General features: G+C 42.5%; 1 protein-coding gene across 3 annotated transcripts in view; it reads right to left on the bottom strand.

Moving 5' to 3' along the window:
* The window catches only part of CD276 (CD276 molecule), a 122,986-nt gene that overhangs the window by 9,619 nt on the left and 93,874 nt on the right, over positions 1-19,493 (bottom strand). For 2 of the 3 annotated variants that reach the window (XM_029575162.1, XM_029575159.1), the window contains one exon: positions 14,147-14,182. The exons of the other annotated variant lie outside the window; for it this stretch is intronic. In XM_029575162.1, the coding sequence (XP_029431022.1) occupies positions 14,147-14,182 (36 nt within the window). The remainder of the gene's footprint in view (positions 1-14,146; positions 14,183-19,493) is intronic. 3 annotated transcript variants of the gene reach the window in all.

The raw sequence follows: 19,493 nt of genomic DNA, 5'->3' as shown, positions 1-19,493 counted from the left end.
ACCAAACACTGAACCCCAGCAAGATTATAGATGCCCTGATCTAGGGTCTGGATGATGGCTTACCCGTAATCTCTTGGAATCTATATCCACTCCATGGGAGAATCCTTAGCAACGTTCTTGGGCAGCCAGGGGCGGGATGCTGAGTCCAGATGTCTACACTAAGGAAAATGAAATTATCAGGTAAGTAATTTCTCCATTTCCTAGTGTGTAGCCAGATGGAATCAGGACCAATAGGATGTACAAAAGCTACTCCCAATTGGGGTGGGAGGCTGCCCCCAATCCAGTTAATACCGCCTTGGAAAGGCAGCATCTTCTCAGGCCTGTATGTCCAGGTGATAGAACCTGGAGAAGGTGTGCAAGGGGAACCACGTCACCGCTCGGCAGATATCGACGGGGTACAGCAGTCTAACTTTCATCCATGAGACTGCCTAAGCCCTGGTGGAATGAGCTTTACCTGAGAAGGTAATGGCTTTCCTGCCTCCACATAGGCTCCCGTGACCACCTCCTTAATCCAGCGAGCTACAGTAGTCCGTGAAACTGGTTCACCCTGCTTTCTTCCACCATGAAGGACAAACAGGCAGTCCATCTTTCGGACCGGTTCTGAAACTTCCAGATACTGCACCAAAAGTCTACAGACATTCAAATGACTGAGGCGGTATTCTTCTGTGTCCCTATGCTTATCTAGGGAAGACAACAAAATGGACTGATTCAAATGAAACTCCGAGACTACCCTGGGCAAGAAGGATGGAATGGTACGAAGCTGTAATGCTCCTGGAGTCATCTGGAGGAACGGTTCCCGACATGGCAATGCCTGCAGTTCAGAAATGCGACGCGCCGAGCATATAGCCACCAGGAAAACCAATTTCAAGGTTAATAAACGCAAGGAAAGACTGCGCAGTGGCTGGAAGGAGGGCCCTGCCAAAAATTCCAATACTAGATTAAGATCCCACAAGGGAACCGACCATGATAGGGGTGGCCAAAGGTGCTTCACCCCTTTCAGAAAATGGGCCACATCCGGATGAGCCGGCAGGGAGGTTCTGTTCACCTCGCCTCTGAAACAGGAGAGAGCCATTATCTGCGCCCTCAAGGAGTTAAGGGCCAAACCTTTATTCAAGCCGTCCTGCAAAAATTCCAGAATAAGTGGGATTTTGACTGCGTTCCTTGCACCAGGCCTCAAATACTCTCCAGACCCACACATACGCTAGCGACGTAGAGCATGGAGTAAGGTGGCAATTACCACCGCAGAATATCCTCGCTTCATCAGGCGAGCCCTCTCAAGGACTAGACCGTACGACAGAATAGAGTCGGATCCTCATGAAGGACTAGTCCCTGCTGTAGCAGGTCCCTGTGTGGTGAGAGGCACTGGGGGGTCTCCACCAGGAGTCTCCACATACCACGGATGCCTGGGCCAATCTGGAGCTACTGGTAGGACTAATCCCCTGTGGTGCTTGATTCTGCAAATGATTCTGCTCAGCAGGGGCCATGGAAGGAAGGCGTATAGCAACTCTTCTTCCGGCTAGGTCTGAACGAAAGTGTCGATCCCCAGAAACCATGGATCTCTTCTGCAACTGAAGAATTGAGTAACCTTCGCATTGTGAGATGCTGCCCAGCAGGTCGATGGGAGGGAGGGCCCCAGCGATCTACTATCAATTGAAAGGCTTCAGCCGACAACACCCATTCTCCTGGATCCAGACTCTCCCTGCTTAGAAAATCTGCTCTGACGTTGTCTATTCCTGCGATGTGTGATTATCTGTAGATGTATTTCTGCCCATTCCATAAGGAGGTCTATCTCCTGAGACAGTTGCTGGCTCTTGGTTCCTCCCTGGTGGTTGATGTAGGCTACCGTCGTTGTGTTGTCTGACATTATGCGGACTGCTTGACCCTGGAGTCTGTGGCTGAATTGCAAGCATGCCAGCCTTACTGCCCGGGCTTCCAGGTGATTGATGTTCCAGAGGGCATCTTCTTCCATTCAACGCCCCTGGGCCATGAGTTCCTGACAGTGAGCTCCCCAGCCCTGAAGACTCACGTCCGTTGTAAGAACCAGCCAGTTCAGGGAGGATAGGGACACTCCCCTGCTTAGATGAGCCTCCTGCAACCACCACTTGAGGTGAGAGCAGACTCCCATCGGTAAGTGGAGCCGAATCGAATAATCTTGAGACTGCGGGTTCCAACATGACAGCAGCGAGCGTTGAAATAAGCGCATGTGTGCTCTCACCCACAGCACTACTTCCAAGGTTGCTGCCATCAAACTGAGAACTCGAAGATAGAATCATACCGTCGGGCGTATTGTGTTCATCAACTGATGCACCTGGGACATCAACTTCCATATCTGTGTGGTTGGGAGGAAGATCTTGTTCTGCCTGGTGTCAAACCGGACTCTCAGGCACTCCAATGACTGGGAAGGCATGAGACTGCTCTTGTCCAGGTTTTCTACCCAACTGAGTTCCTGAAGCAAGGAGGTCACCCTGTTGGTCACTTGGAAACATTCTTCCACGGACTTGGCCCAGATCGACCAGTCGTCCAAGTATGGGTGTACTAGGATTCCTTCTCAACATTGCTGCCATGACCACCATAATCTTGGAAAATGTTCTTGAGGCAGTGGCTAGGCTAAAGGGCAGTGCCCAGAACTGATAATGGCAACCCAGTACAGCAAAGTGTAGGAAGCGTTTATGTTCTTGACAGATTGGAATATGTAGGTAGGCCTCGGATAGGTCCAGGGAGGTTAGGAACTCTCCCAGTTGTATGGCCATTATCACAGAGCATAAGGTTTCCAAGCAGAAATGACTCTCATAGTTGACGGTTGACACTCGAGGTCCAGGAAGAGGCGAAAGGAACCTTCCTTCTTGTGTACGATGAAATAGATGGAATAATGCCCCATATTTTCCTGGGGCGTAGGTAACTGGGATTATAGCCCTCATCCTGAGGAGCCCTTAAAAGAATAATCTCCACTGCCTGTTTTTGTTCTGGGAGTGGCAAGGCGTCATCATGAATATGTCCCGAGGAGTGCTGCGAAATTCCAGTGTATATCCTTCTCGTATGACTTCCAGTATCCATTTGTCTGAAGTGATCTAGACCTACCTTTAGTAAAAGAGAGACAGTCGACCCCCTATCCCCTCATTAAGAAGATGGGTTGGTAAAATTTCATTGGAAGGTTTAGAACAATCCTGAACCCAAACCTGCCCCTCTCTTGGGCTGTCAACTATGAAAGGACTGAGTTCTTCCAAAGGGCCGAGACCTTTGAAATGTCAAGTTTCTGTAGGGGAGGAAATGTTGAGAGCCCCTGGACTGGCCCTTCATAGGCGAGGGGTGCTGCAACTGCTTCCTCTTATCTTCCGGTAGCTGGGGGACTAGAGATTCACCCCATTTACTGGCCAGTTTTTCCAATTCGTTTCCAAATAGGAGCGATCCTTTAAAGGGCATCTTTAAAGGGCTGGCCTTTGAGGATGCGTCAATTGACCAATTCCACAGCCATAGTGGTCTTCTGGCCACTCCTCTGGCTGGACTAAATCAGAGCCCGCACCTGCTAAAAAGGTGGCGGCGGGTTCTATAACCTCTCTGGGGTTCACCCCCGAGTCATCCACCTCCTGAGAAGTAGGCACGATCGTGCTACCAGGGCACAGCAAGAAGCAATTTGTAAGGTCATTGCTACTGCATCAAATGCTTGTTTAAGGATAGACTCCAACCATCTATCGTGCGCATCCTTTAAGGCTGCTCCTCCCTCTACTGGGATAGTTGTTCACTTAGAGACAGTGCAGACCAGTGTATTCACTTTAGGGAAACACAACCATTTTCTCACTACTGAATCCAGCGGATATAGAGCTTCTAATGCCCGGCCCCCTTTAAAACTTGCTTCTGGAGCATCCCATTCCAGGTCAATCAACTCCTGGATGGCTTCCAGTACTGGGAAGTAACAAGAGGCTTTTCACAAGGAAATCAGAATGGGATTCTTCTTTGGTTTTGTCAGATTCTGCTCCAGGAACTCCCAGGGTTTTCAGGGTCTGGGAAACCAAGGCCGGCAATTCATCTCTATGAAAGTACTGTAACATGGGTCGATATGATTCTAATCCCGGGGGAATTTCCCCTTCTTTCAAGGGATCTTGTTCTTCGTCTGTGCCATCAGGGTCACCACTAGGGATACCCTTGGTCAGGCAGGGCATGCCTCAAGGTCTGCCAACAGGAATTAGAGAGGGAGAAGGGGTCGGGTTGAGATTCCTTCCGAACAAGGGCAAGCAAGGAAGTAGACTGTGCTTGTATAAAGGCAGTAGTCCCTGGAAAACTTCCACCCAAAAAAAGGCCACAGAGTCCATGCCTAGCCCAAGGGGAACTGGGGTGGACACAGACGAGTTTCCCTCTCCCAAGGAAGACTTAGCCAAGGGGTTACTCAGATCTGTAGTACTTCCAGTTAAGGCTGCCAATCTATCATCCGAATGGTTGGAGCCGGGCTCAGCAAAGTCCTGGAAGGCCAAATCCCCTTGGGCTTCCTCACAGTGCTGACACAAGTTGGAATCCAGGTCAGGCTGAGAAGCCCTACTATGACAAGCAGCACAGAGAGCAAGGCGCTTATGTTTCTTGGCTGCTGGCGCTATTGGCGGCAGTAACTGTGCTTAAAAATTTATGCGCACAAATTTTGAGTGCCTAGGCGGGGTGAGGCGAAGCATATGCACAGCTTGTGCACCCGGCTTTTTCTGTATACTGCGCTTACTTTAATGTACACATAAGTATGCGCAAGAGGTTATGTGCACGGTGCAAGCAAGATGGCGCCACTGCAGCCTACCAGGCAGTGTGCCGACCAAGCCTAAAGCAGGCCCTAGCCCACTGGGGGGCTGCTCAACCCACACGTAAGCCCTGCTTCCCTATGCCCCAACGGGATCGGGAATGACATTGGTATGGCGCGCCGAGCAAGGAGACCAGAGGAAGTCTTACCGAAACCGCTCTTCTCTGAAGGTAACTCTTCCTTTTTTTTTCAAAACTTACCTGGGCTCAGTGCTTACCAACTGAGAACAGAGATGGTCTCTGGCTGTGGGGAGAGAGGGCTTTGGCCATCACCGCCATGCTTGGCTTCTTGCACCCGCTGCCCTTCTGTCGCTTGAGCAGCAAAGACCATGCTGGGAACCGGCTACCGGACCAAGGCCCACCTCTGAGGGATCTCAGAAAACACCTCAGAAATTCCTAACTGGGGCAGGGACCTTTAGGTATCACCGCAGGAGAGCGGGCCTCAATCTTTTCTCCAATTTAAAAGTAGAATTTCTTCTTCCAAAAAGGTACAATGATCCCCATATGAAAAATATGTCTACATCTGCTGGAGACGGAGAGATACTGAAGGGCTAAGGCCACTGCAGGGGTGTATCTAGGGTGACGTCAGCTTTGAAACCTGACTCCGCCTCCATCTGCTGGCAGGGGAGCACAACCCATTGGTCCTGGGTCCATCTGGCTACACACTAGGAAATCTTATTTTGTTTTATTACCAACTGAATGATCTGAAAAACAATATTGCTGGTGCTGCTGCTTTAGCTATCCCCAGCTGTAGATAATAAGACATAATTGTAATGGGCAGCAAGGGGTTCTCAAGATTATAAAAACCATGAGTTTGAGATTGAGGGAAAAAAACAAAACAAGATGCTAATTACCAGTATAATTAAGTACTCTGCATTTCGGGGACGGTTACATTATTTACAGCGTTAAGCTGGCTTCTGAAGAAGTGAAGTGACCCTGTTACCAGGCTTGGGTACTTCCTTACTTCTGTTATTACTGGTCTCCCACTAACATGACACTGGCCCGCTCTCTTTGCCCAGGGCTATGCCGCAAGTCCTCCTCAATACATCCTTGGAGAAATGAGAATGTTCTCTCTCTTTCGACCTGTTTACACAGCCCTGGATCTCATCTCACTCACTGCTTGTGGTCTCGTTTACAGTCAGTTGTGTCCAAGTCTGGAGGTTTACATCAGTTTGTTAAAGGTGACAAGGCACCAGCTTGCTACTTAGTAAAATGGTGCAACCCACCCTTGTTTAGAATCATTTAGACCCACTATCAGAACTGACACATGACGCCAGAAGGCTAAAGTGTACAGCACATTAGGACACTTAAATGCTAACATATAAACTCAGGTCTTTTTCCCCTTCTCTGGTCTTTCAATTTACAGCGCTTCTCAGTGTTGTAGTCTAGTCTACCATTTACTCATCCAGTATCTTGTATATTCAGAAACAAATCATCCATAGCACATTCTGCAGTGCTCGGATGAAGGCATAAAGGGAGTAGCTTTCAAAGTCCCTGCCTAGGTAGGTCTACAAAAACCTTTGTCTGAAGATTGTCCATGGGTGCAAAGTCCCTGCATTAATGCTCGTGCCCACTTTTTGTGCGAGGGAAATCTGAATGGAAAATAATGCACATAGATTTGAAATACAATCTTTGCATGCTACCTTCCTCCCCCATCCTAAATAAATCTCTGCAAAAGCATTTCTCATGCGCTTTTTAGCTGGATTGAGTAAGAACAATTTTCAGCCAGACAATTTACCTAGGCAAATGGCTTTAAAAAATTGCCCTGACAATTCTGGAAAACAAATTTGTAAATATATTGGTTTAGCTGAATAAAAAAACAAAACAAAACACATCAGCTGCAACTCGTTGGTTGACTTTTCTCCCTACTGTGTGAGACTGAAACCAGGATTCATAAAGCAGCAAACACCTCCCATTAGGAGACTGCCACAACGCCAGCTCCCAGGAAAACTGAGAAGACAGCAGGGGGGCTATGGAAAGAATTTTAAAATCAATTTAAATGAAGCCAAATCATTTTCTTACCAGCCAAACAGGACCGCTCACTGGGGGGGGGGGGGGGGGGGGTAATTTTCAAAAGGATTTACGTCCGTAAGAGTAGTACATAGCATAGTGATTTTCAAAAGCCCATTTACACACATAAAACCCAGTTCTAAGCAGGTAAATCCTTCTGAAAGTTACCCCCTGTATGTACTGTACTTTCAGATCCATTGGGCCTTCCTTGCTGGCAGGGTTTTCTTTTAAAAGCAGTTATTGTTGCTTTTCTTTTAAAACTTCATCAACTTTTCTGTTGCTTTGGGGGTTTGTTTACAATGTTGTGAACGATCGAATAATATCTATTTTTTTGTCTGTTTGGTTGAAAGTTGTATGGGGCTCTTAAATGAATTTGAATATTACTAAAAGGCCGGCTCGAAAGAAGAGAGAAAACATTGGTCCTACCTGGACTTCCCACCTTCTTTTTTTCTGCTTTTCTTCTTTTTTTAGTTTGTGGATCAATAACCTCTTTTCTTAGATAATGTGATCACTATCCTCAATTAAACCTCACTGATAACACACGGTCAGACTTTAAATCATATCTCTTGGTCTCCCCATACTCTTATTTGTCGTGTCTATCTTGATTGGATCATGAACTCCAAGCAGCAGAGACTGTTTCTTGTGTATCGCTGTGCATGTCTGGTAGCAGTATACAAATTATTATTATTATTATTATTATTATTAAAAATAATCAGCAAAAGAAATACCTTGACTTTTTCCTCATGGATTTGTTCATGCAAACACCCCATAGGAGGTACATTTCAAAAGGATTTATGCATGTAAACGGGCTTTTGAAAATTGTTACTTTTACACATATAACTCCTTTGAAAATTCACTCCAAAGGGTTGAATTTTGAAAAGACTTCATGTGCATAAATAAGCTTTTGAAAATTGCTGTGATATTTGCTACTTTTACACATACAACTCCTTTGAAAATTCACTCCTAAGAGTCAAATGTAGTTAACATTTTTCCTATAGACACACAATGGGAAAAACCCTTCATAACATCCAGTCCTAAATAACCATGGTTGTAAATTACCACCCTCCTCGCCCTCCCATCTAACATTTGGCTCTCCTTCTATGGACTTAGTGCAGGTTTACAAGAAAGATAATCACAACCCTGAGTACCAGGGTTCAGCCCACTATTCCTTTCCCTTGCTTGGCTCTATATTTCTCAATTTTATTATGTAATGTTTTATGAAGAATGGTTATGTTTTTGTTTTCCATTGTTGCTCTGCATAGAGAGGCTGCTATGTTGTGAGTTCCAGTTCATTTCTTCTCAGCACTTTTCTATTTATACTTTGTAGACTCTTTTTTCTGTATTTGGTCAGGGTCTGTCTGTATTCTGCATATGTGACCATGGTGAGCTGTTTTGCTGGCATGCAGTTTCTGTGTGGGGTATGGCAGCCTGGCTTGTTCTATTTTCCCAATAGGAGGTGTATTGATGTTCCAGGACCTGATGTAATATTTGCAGTGCTGCTTTTTCATAGATAAGGTTGCTACAGTTTGAGTGCTTGTAGTTAGGATTGTTTTTGTATGGGAGGTTTAACTATATTGTAATGGTAATAACATTTATTCATGGCTTTCTGAGGTGCCATTATAAATTCCATAGGAGCTCCAAGTGTCTTTTTTTGCAGTTTTCTGGCTGGCACCACAGCAGTGCTTGTAAATATAATATGTTATAAGTAATATTTTGCTCAGAAGACTGTACTTGTGAATGTTCTTTTTCATGTAAAATCTGTTACGCGTGCATAATTACATTTTGTGTGGCTAAAGAGGGTGGGGGAGTGTGGGGGGTGTGCAAGGCTGTAAGGTTTCTCTAGGGTATGTAATGCCCTTCCTTTGACCATGGGGTTCTGTAGAGGAGTGGATGGTGTCAGTTTTTAAAAATATAGATTTCTGGAGGGAGCTGGGCTTTATTTGACTGGTCTGGTACACAGAGACTGAGTGAATCGTTGTGGGGGGGGAGAAGCACAGTAATTTTTCGCCCAGGGCAGCAACAAAGCTAGCACCGGCCCTGACTGGTAGCTTGTATTTGCAGGGCTTTTCACCTGTATATTTTTTCTTCACAATGAAGGGAGGCAAACATCCTGTGATCTCTGGTTCATTTTCAGCTCCTGCCAGAAATTAACACCAGAGAGATTTCGCTTGTCAAGTTTCAATCAAACTAATTACTGCTGCTTAACCTTTCCCTGCAGTCCATGAGGAGGAAGAGGAAGGGAAAATGCTCTATAAATACTTTCCAACGTACTGCCAGCTTGAGAAGGGAACGATCGGAGGTGAATCATAGGTGGACGGTGGCACCAGAAAGTCAGCTGCTAATCAACCTTTGCCACTAATCATAATTTATTTCGCGCTACCAAGCATGGAGAGCTGTAGCTCTGCATCTCAGGATGAATATCAGGACCAGGGCTACTAACAAGCTGCACTAACAAAGGAGCTAATATGCTCCCCTTACCCAAATAGCCATCCAATAATCAAATCTAAACACCTAATCTAGTGCTTAACCCAATGCACATAACACTCTGCCATAACCCATCTCATTATCTTTGTTTATTTACAATGCTTTTATGGCAGTTTACCCAATAAAAATGAGAAAAGAAAAACAGCAGCATTCAGAATATTGCTCAGTGAAGAGGGCTAATAAAACACCGGCAAGTTAATTAAAGATGTGGGAATCAATAAGAAAACATTTGGTTTCTTACCTGCTAATTTTCTTTCCTTGAGTCCTATAAGATCAGTCCAGCTTGGATAGGTTTTACCCCCCTATCAGCTTGGAGGCAGAGAACCGTTTTGCTGATGCCTTCCTACACAGGGTACTGTGAAGGCTGCCGAAATTCAGCATTTTCTGCATCAAAGCAAGAAAATGTTAAACTAAAACAACTCCTGTCGCCCCCACCCTCCCAGAGCAGGGGAGTTAAAAATGGGTTCCTAAAGGAACTTGGCTCTAAAAAAAAAACATCTAGGAACAAAATCAATCTGCAAGAACACTATAAGAGAGATTACATACACTGTTAAACAGGACGAGTACCTGGACTGGTCTGGTAGGATTCCAGGAAAGAAAACTAGCAGGTAATTTTCATCCCACCAGACCAATCCAACAGGGATGGGATGTACCCACGCCACACTTACCTAGGGAGGAAGCCAGACAAACCTGCCCTCAAAATGCTTGCCCCGAACGAGGCAGTCTGTCTAGCCTGTACATCTAACTGATAATGCATGGAGAAGGAACGCAAGGAAGCCCAGGTTGCCATCCTGAAAATCTCCTCTAGAGAAACCATGAAGCTGCCTGACTCCTTGTTAAATGTGTCCTAAGATCTTCGGGCACCATTAAACTTCTGGAAATATAACTAGAACTCTTTAATCCATATGGCAATAATGGCCTTTGAGGCTGCCTGATCTTTTCTCTGACCATTAAACTGAATAAATAAGTGATCAGATTTTCTGAAGGAATTAGACACCAAGTACCTGAGCAAAATTCTTTTACCATCTAAAAAGTGAAGATTCTCGTTTCCCTTTCTAAAGGACGAGTTCCATAAACCGATTCAAATGAAAGGACGATAGCACTTTGGGTGAAAAGAAGGCAACCATTGGGATGGAAACCCCAGCTTCTGAAAACTTCAGAAATGGTTCCCTACAAGATAGGTAATTGCTGTAGACTGATGGGTCTCCTCCTAGAGAAGCATTCCATCCAGATACAAATGGACCAATGCTCCCTTCTTGTGAAGTGCTGCTACCACCATGACCCATTACCTTGGAGAAAATTCTGGGAGCTGTGGCCAAACCAAAAGGCAGTGCCAGAAAATGATAATGGTCTCCCCACCAGGACCGCAAACCTGAGAAAACTCTAATGATATGACCAAATGGAATTATGAAGGTAAGCTTCGGAGAGATCCAGAGATGTAAGAAATTTTCCCTGTCCCACCACTTCAATTACTGACCGAAGAGTTTCCATGAGGAAATGATTACCTTCAGATTAAATAGATAGACAAGGTTTAAGGGGACATAGCAAGCATGAATTTACACAAGGGAAGTCTTGCCTCACAAATCTACTACATTTTTTTGAAGGGGTTAATAAACATGTGGCTAAAAGGTGAGCCGGTAGATGTAGTGTATTTGGATTTTCAGAAGGCGTTTGACAAAGACCCTCATGAGAGGCTTCTGAGAAAATAAAGTCATGGGGTAGGAGGCAATATACTTTTGTGGATTGCAAACTGGTTACAAGTCAGGAAACAGAGAGTAGGATTAAATGGTCTATTTTCCCAGTGGAGAGAGGTAAATAATGGAGTGCCTCAGGGATCTGTACTTGGACCAGTACTTTTTAATATATTTATACAAGATCTGGAAAGGAGAAAGACAAATAAAATGATCAAATTTGCAGATGACACAAAATTATTCAGAGAAGTTAAATCACAAGTGGATTGTGATAAACTGCAGGAGAACCTTGCAAGACTGGAAGACTGGGTGTCCAAATGGCAGATGAAATTTAATGTGGAAAAGTACAAGGTGTTGTATATAAGGAAAAAGAAACATGTATACTTCCCAAAGTAGTAATTTGATCCAAGGTCAGATATTTTTAAATAAGATCAAACACCCTAGATTCCCTCAAGAGCAGCTGGAAAAGTTGAATGCCCCATTGACCAGAGAAGAGATTATGGTAATACTTCAGAAGGTGGGACTTTGGTATAGGTATAGTGTTGACATTTTTAGGACTTTGATGGATAGAGTTGTAGACCCTCTACTTTTTTACTATATGGTCCTTGTTAAAGAGGGGAGATTCCAAGCTGGGGTGTAGGAACAAGGCCCAGTAAAACTAACTACTGTGTGTATGCTGACATTATGAGTTCTTTCTTTTAAAGCCTCATGGGATGCCTGATATCTTTCTCAGCACAGAGTGCAAAGAAGAAAGTCTGTTTTCTACACAGAAAAACAAGGACAATATAAGACTTTCTATGAAAAGCAGACCTGGCTAGGTACCAGTAAGGCTGGGGTTTATAGCCCTTCGACACAAATCCACTTAGTAGAGTCTCAATACTTATCAAGGAGATGTTTGCCATAAACCTTACTGTCAATGCTTCTCTGGCCGAGGGAAGACCTGACTGTTAGGAAAACCCCTGGATGATCTGGACCAGTCACATTGCTGGTCCCCCTGATTTTAGGCTAGGAGCCACAAATGAGGACACACAACCAAATGCAAGACCAGATAATTGCATTCCCAGCCTCATCAGAGAGCTCCTAAGCATGGAGCAAGTACTGGAAGGCATTTAAATTCGCATCTGTAGGTAGTCAGAATCTTTTAACTCTCTGAGCGCAACTTTCAGATTAATTTGATATGCCAGTACCTTACGGACTTTATAAGACTAGAATATTTTTCTATTTGGGATAACTGCTGAATATGTAATCCTTTCAACATCTGCCTATCATTAAGTTTATGCTGATAAATTCATTGTGATAGTGCTAAAGAAACCCCTAATAAATTATCCATTATCTAAGAGAAATGGAATAGCATTATTCTCTGAGAGACTTGGGTCAATCATAAAGGGTATATTTTATATAAATTATTATATGTAAATTGCCCTCCAGGGGAAAGACCCCACTTTCCAGAATCTTACCATTCCATCTCTTTATTACATTTTGACACTAAATTGCTGGCAAAATTATTAGGTTAGCATTATTTCTTCCGAATTTGACCTTGGAGAGTCAGGTTGGCTTTGTGCATCCGAGATATTCCCTACTAATGTGAGACTTGTTTTGGCGGCAGTGGAGAAGTCTATTAGATTTAAAACCCATTCACTGATGATTAGCTTTGATGCAGAAAAAGCCTTTGCTCGTGTGGAATAGAGTTATTTATATTTTTTTCTGGAGAGCATGGGATTGGCTGCAAACTTTTTTTTTTTTTTTTTAATAATTCAACTAAGTGATAATGAGGTAATTAGTGAGAAGTCAAGTGAATTTAGTTTAACAAGGGCTGTCCCTTTATCTCCATTGTTCTTACTTTCCTTGGAGCCTTTGGTGAGCTATACAAGGGGAACGGCATGGAGGGCATTTATTTAGATCTCAAATGCTTTAAAAGTGCAATATTTGCTGATATACATATCACTGGGGTGCTCATTGAAGACCTTTGAGTGATTTGGACAGTTCTTGGGGTTTAAACTGAATCAAACCAAGTCTGAAGTGATGACATTTCCAAAATCTATTCAAAATAGGTGGGGTAAATGGTCAATGAGTCCTTTTAACTATTGGGGGTGCAGATCCCCAAGCACTTGGGGCCCTTTACTTTTCCTTTTTCTTAAAGCGCTACTTATCAGGACATCCTTTGAAGATATCAGGTTATCTGGCTAACTAAGCTGGTTATAATTAAATATCACATAAGTCAGACAGACACGTTTACTCCTCCCCGAAATGCCCTGACACGTCATTTTTATACAACTAGATCTTATCCGGCTAAAATGTAATTGGAAAAGGTGCTGAATATACAAAAACTTGCCATTTAGCTGGATAACTTGTAAATTAGCCATCTAAATGACTTTGAATATGGACCTCATTATGGCCATGCTATTGAGGGTAATTTTTAGCGTGCTCTCGGTAAAAAATATTTCATAGCGCCGAGTCGCACATTAAAACTGTTTTAGTACAAGTTTTATTGCATAGTCCTCATTGTTATATAGATACTGAGTATCGGGAAAGGTGGGCAAAAAAATCAGAAAAGTAATAAAATATTTTGACTGAAAAAAATAAATTGTCTCCTTTATTCATCTTCTTCCAAACGTTTCTTGTTGATACCTTCAAACTTTTGTTAGTAGTGAAGAAAGTATACAAATAATTGTTATATAACAAAGCAGCCCCCAGTTCAGGGGTAGACTATTTCAGACCGCTATCAGCTGGGTTGTGAACCTGTTCCTTCAGATTTTGATGTAATATTTTAAAGGAGCCTATACAGACGCAATTACAAGGCAGGTGATATGTAGAAAGCATGAGCTTGTAGTACCAATTCATATGGTTTCGAAGAAAGATGACCACCTGACCTGGGCACCTTAATTTTACATTTTCATGTTAACTTAGGGTCCTATATTTAGGAACTTACCGCTAGAAATAGGTGCTGACCGCCTAACTTGCATCCTCAAACCCGACCCTGCCTACTTTTAAGCACAGAAATGTATACACTCTGTGTGGGAGGAATTGTCATATCCTAGGTCTGGGTCCTAACCTCTTAAGTTAGGCACCCAAGTCTTTAAATATCTCCCTCCGTGTTCCCAGCTGCCTGTTCTACCCTACAGACCATGTGTCATTCCCATCACATGCATCAGGGGAAAAGAAGAAAAAAAAAAAAAGCAAGACTGTACCTTCTTTGGTTTCTGAACTTTTCAGAGGCTGCATGGCTGGAGTGGGGAGGAAAAAAAAAGGAAAATAAATTAAGAGATTCAAGGAGAGACAAGAACAAAAATCCAAATGCAATACCAAGAACACGAAAATTGTTTTTGTTAAGCGTATTGGCAACGAACCTAGATAGCTATGCCAACATGGCTCACTGACATCACACGTTCTGAACCTAGCCCTGGTTTCCTCGGATCTTTCTTTTTTCAATGGAAAGGCAAAAGGAAAAAGATGCAAATCCACAGACAGCAATACCATGGCAGGTTTCATATATCCACAAAGAAACCTAGGACTTATGTTTGTAATATCAAGCAATGGACATCTTATAAACCCTGCTGCATTACACTCTGGCAGAAAACAAAGGCAAAGATATTAGAATTCATAAGGCACAAAGAATCTGAAAAAGAACCAAGAAAAGAATCTCTCATAAATATGAAAGAGGCAGATGGCAAAAGAGCAAACCGAGGAAAAGAAAACTAAAGAGATAAAGCAAAGTTGCAACAAGACTTTACTTCAGGTATCCCAGTAAAAGAAGAAAGGCCAGAGGTGACATTGTAAGACTGAGAGGAGGTGAGAAGCAATGTATAGAGAGATGTGAGGAAAAAGCAGACATGGTCAACTTTGGTTCAGTTTTCACTGAAGAAGGGTTAAGAGAAGGACCACAGTTGATCGTCAAGGGTACATTTGAGAGTGCTGTAGGCAAGACACCATTTACCAAAGAGAATGCTTGGGTGCAACTAGCAAAACTGAAAGTGGACCGTTATGAGACCGGGTGGGATGCAGGCTCGGGAGCTCAGAGAGGTTCTGACGGGGGCCAATGAAGGACCTGTTCAATAGATTTCTGGAGATGTGTGTGCTTCCACAGGACTGTAAAAGAATGGACACGGTCTCTCCGCTATCAGCACTCTCTTTCCGGTCCTGAGGGAGGGTAAGCAGGATTTGTGATTGAATTGATGGGAATGTGCATGTTTAGAACTTGCAAAAGAAATTAAAGTTTATTCTGTGCATCTATAAAACTTATCAAGGTAAATTTAGGGTTAAAGTAATTTTGTGTGTTAAGAGCTTGCAAAGTTAATTCTTTTGCTGTGGGAAGGTGAGAGCGATGTTTTCTGGAGAAGTAATGAAGAATATTTGATTTTTCCACCCTCCCTCCCCATCTCCCACCCACTCCAGTCACACATTTGCATATATAGAATGTTAACCAAATTAGAAGGCTATGAGGAAATGTTTTTCTCAAAAAGAGTCAATTTCCACTTAGGCCTCAAACAGTCACAGGAGTTAAGAGCCTGATTTGATTATCCATTGTTGGATGATGAACTGCGACTTGGTTGGAAATATTTGGGGCTATCAATTTCCATCTAAGCCTCAAAAACAGCTGTAGAAGTCAAGAGACTGATTTGATTATCTATTGTTTACAATAAATTGCAGTATTTATACTATTTTTTTACTCATTGTTTATCCCCTTATTTGTGTATATCGCTTATGCTTACTGAGAATGTACACACTGTTACCCTCTCAGAGTCCTGGATGGTGCAGGATACAAATTTTTAAATAAATGAGTAATTGACTCTCGCTTTATCAATTGATTATCTATAGTCCTACTGCAGGTCACTGATAAACAGATTAAAATAATGTATGGGGTATTTTAAATTAGATTAAGCACCCTCAATCCTTATACAGCTTTAAATAACTATCAACTCAACAACGTTAAGATGTAGACAGTAGTCCAGCAGCGGAATGGGGACTTATCCGGTCTTTTTCACTGAGTGCCACATGTATGATTACCTGTTGGTGACAGGTTGTATGTGTGCACCTGGGCAAAGCTCTCCTAGCTCTCAGAGAACAAGTCCAATCTCTGGAGGCTAGAGTGACAGACCTAGAGGAGCTGAGATAGACAGAGAAGACCTTCAGGGACATTAAAAAACAAAACAAAAAAAAAAACAAAACAGTTCCACCTCCAGTCTGGCAGCCTCTGTGCTGCTTTGGAAGCAAGGTCATCTGGAAGGAGATCATCAGCCTGGTGCGGGGCAGGAAATGATCCTAAAACTAGGACCTGCTCTCCGGAGTAATAGGACTTGATGGTTTAAAAGAAAGATGCATCAAAGAATTCAAGGTCAGACATAAACCCCATATACAAAAAAGTGTTACAGAAACTTTAGGCCTTGCTAACTTTAAAGGTAAATTTTTAAAGCCCCTACGCGTGCCAAAGCTGGGAGATACGCGCAGAAGTCGGGCCAGCGCTTACCGCACAGATTTTAAAAGGCTCATGAGTACGCGGGTATTCCCCGGTACGTGCCCAAAATATTTTTTTTTTTTTAAAAAGGGACAAGGTGTGGCGTGATCTGGGTGGGACATGGGTATTCCTAGATTTCTTTTAACGAAAGCAGCACGTTCAGTATTTACGCGCACCGGGGGCCCCCTACCGCGTAACTTTACATATACTATGATTGGCGTGCAAGTCATGAAACAATAAAAACTAGGCTAGTCAGCGGGGTTTTAACGGTTGGGGCTAACAGGATAAAAGGAAGGCTATTTAACTAGGAGGGTTAGAAATTCCTATCCTTTGCCTGGACAAACTGGGAATGAACTAGGGAAACTGGTAATTGCACTGGTGCGCGTATCTACTAAGATTGCCCCACTTACACAGCAGAAGCGGATTTGTGGCCACAAGTGTGTGTCTATGTAAAACTGTGATAGAACGTCCAATAAGGTTATTGTTGGTTGATCTCAAAGTACATGTAGGTTTATAAGTGTGCAACACATTATTAAATAGGGGATAGACTCATTATGAAGCAATTTGTATTTAAGTGTCACTTATCTGAATTCACAGCTATAAGAACATAAGAACATAAGAAAATGCCATACTGGGTCAGACCAAGGGTCCATCAAGCCCAGCATCCTGTTTCCAACAGTGGCCAATCCAGGCCATAAGAACCTGGCAAGTACCCAAAAACTAAGTCTATTCCATGTAACCATTGCTAATGGCAGTGGCTATTCTCTAAGTGAACCTATATTCTTAAGATCTGTCAATGTAAAGCTAGATTCAATAACTCAATATCTTCTCCAATATAATATTTAATGTCCAAGTTCAAATAATAATGATTTATCAGTAGCATCCCCCATCATGGCCTGTGTTTTGCTTTCACTGCATCAGGAGGGTATGAAGTCGCCACATTTCGAAGGTTATGAAACAGTATATGTCGAACAATTTGGACAAAATAATCCGCCATAGTACTGCTAACCAGTGCAAGGATGAAAGCTGGGCTATTTCCTTGCAATGCAGATAATAACAACTAGGCGGACTAGACTGGTCAATTTATTTTTTTCTGACATTATCTACTATCTTACTACGTAATGCGGCACCCATCCCTTCTGGCTTGCATTTTTACATACGCATACTCAAACAGGTGTCATGAAAGGAATCTTCTTTTAAGTAGATGGATTTTGTTTTACCACCAGAGAAGAATATTTCACCTCTGAATTCAACTATAGAAAAAAAAAAGTCAGTTTGGAAATGTGCCATTCTTTTATGAGACAACTTTGAAATTATACAAACTAGAATTTTGGCCAAGATATCAAATTTGAAATGGAAGGTGCATGCCTTGGTTGCATAATTCACAAGTTGTAGCTCCTTTGTTTTAGAAATAAACCTCTACGTTTTGTCTTTTTTTTAATGTCTTTATTCCCACCCAACTACAAAATTGAGCTCATAGATAAATAAGAACTTGGGTTTGGTCCAGGGAAATTTTTTGTCCCAATTTATAATCCATTCATGTGATTCCTGGGCTGAGCTCACTGTGTGTTTCTGTGCAAAATCACCCATTAGTATGACTGTGCATTTATCAGAATGCAATCTAAATAAGGAAAGAAACATTTTTTTTGTGTTGCTATTAAAGGAATGAACTTTGATAAAAGTTAGGGGAGCCGAGGAGAGTCTGAATGGCTCTGGATGGATTGCCAGACTCTGAGTGGCGCCATCTCTTTGTTGTCTTTTATCAGAAACAGATGTTCCTCTCTGGGAACATTGTCATTCTCTGCTTCACAGCAGATCTTTTATTTAGCCACTCAATGACTGAGGGATCTAAAGTAGAAGGCAGAGGAGGGAGAAGGACATTTTAATCTGTTGAGACAGTAAAGGTACTTCATTTCCCATCCTCACCAGAAGACTCCTCATGATGCAAGCGTCTTTGAAAAGTTCCTTTTTCACCCAAAAGGATAAATTGACTATCAAGTTAATGTTTTTGTTTTTTCATTGTTGCACTGTATACACTCAGTCTGGCTTCTTGCTATTTCGAGCTCAATTTTTGTCTCCACATTTCTAGTTATACATTTCTCAAGAAATATAAAATAATTCTAAAACTAGAATGTTTCAAAACAACTGATAAATAGAACATCGAATCATTAAAAACTTACAAAATTATTAAAAATTCTCTAAACACCAATAAACTTGTCCATGTGCCAGCTTACTGAATATAAACCCCAAGATAAACTGTAAGGAGAAGCCTTCAGAATGTCAAAATTACGATTTGCTAGAATTTGCCAAAATCAAAGCTGTCTGTAATTGAAAACACACATTCTACAAATTAAAAAGGTGAAGCCTTTCAAGTTATATCTGCCTTATGTTTCATCTCCAATAGGCTCAAAAAATTAATTAGCAGATTTTATAATTTGTATTCAAAAATCAATCTTGCTCCGTCTTTACTCTCTCTGAACTCCAAGTGCAACAATGGAAAAAAAAAAAAAAAAAACACACTTGCCAATAAGAATTTATAGCTTTTCACAGCATCTTCGCTGTAATTAAAACATACAAATTCCCAGCGCAAATTAAAAAAAAAAAAAGAAGAAGAGACTTTCAGATATTGCAAGGAGATGGCTCACCAACCTCACGGGCTTGTGATGAAAGATTTGTTGTGAGCCCTTTTCCATATAAGTGGTAATTGGTGTGCTAGGAAGAGATAAAAAGGAATGGGACAAGCAAATAATTAACTTGTTGGCTGCAGTGGTACAATGCTGTCAGGGTTTATTAAAAGATAGCAACACTTTATCCAAGGTGGGCAGAGATGCCAATAATGCAGACATGGTTCAGTAAAAGAGGAGATAGGGGAAAGTAATAGAGTTGCTACAAAAGAACAAAGACAAGCAGGGGAGCCATTCAATCAAGTCAGAGTATGTAAAAGTGATAGAACATGCAAAAGTCAAAACGTGCACAAATACCAGAACATTCAAGAGAGCCAAGATGTACAAAAGCACAGGTCACAGAATGTGCAAGGGAGCCATGCAAGCAAACCAGCTAGGGCACGCAAAACCGCAAGGAGA

This window comes from Rhinatrema bivittatum, chromosome 13 (genome assembly GCF_901001135.1).
Source record: "Rhinatrema bivittatum chromosome 13, aRhiBiv1.1, whole genome shotgun sequence".
Classification (NCBI taxonomy): domain Eukaryota; kingdom Metazoa; phylum Chordata; class Amphibia; order Gymnophiona; family Rhinatrematidae; genus Rhinatrema; species Rhinatrema bivittatum.
This window is presented reverse-complemented; position numbering and strand designations above follow the sequence as displayed.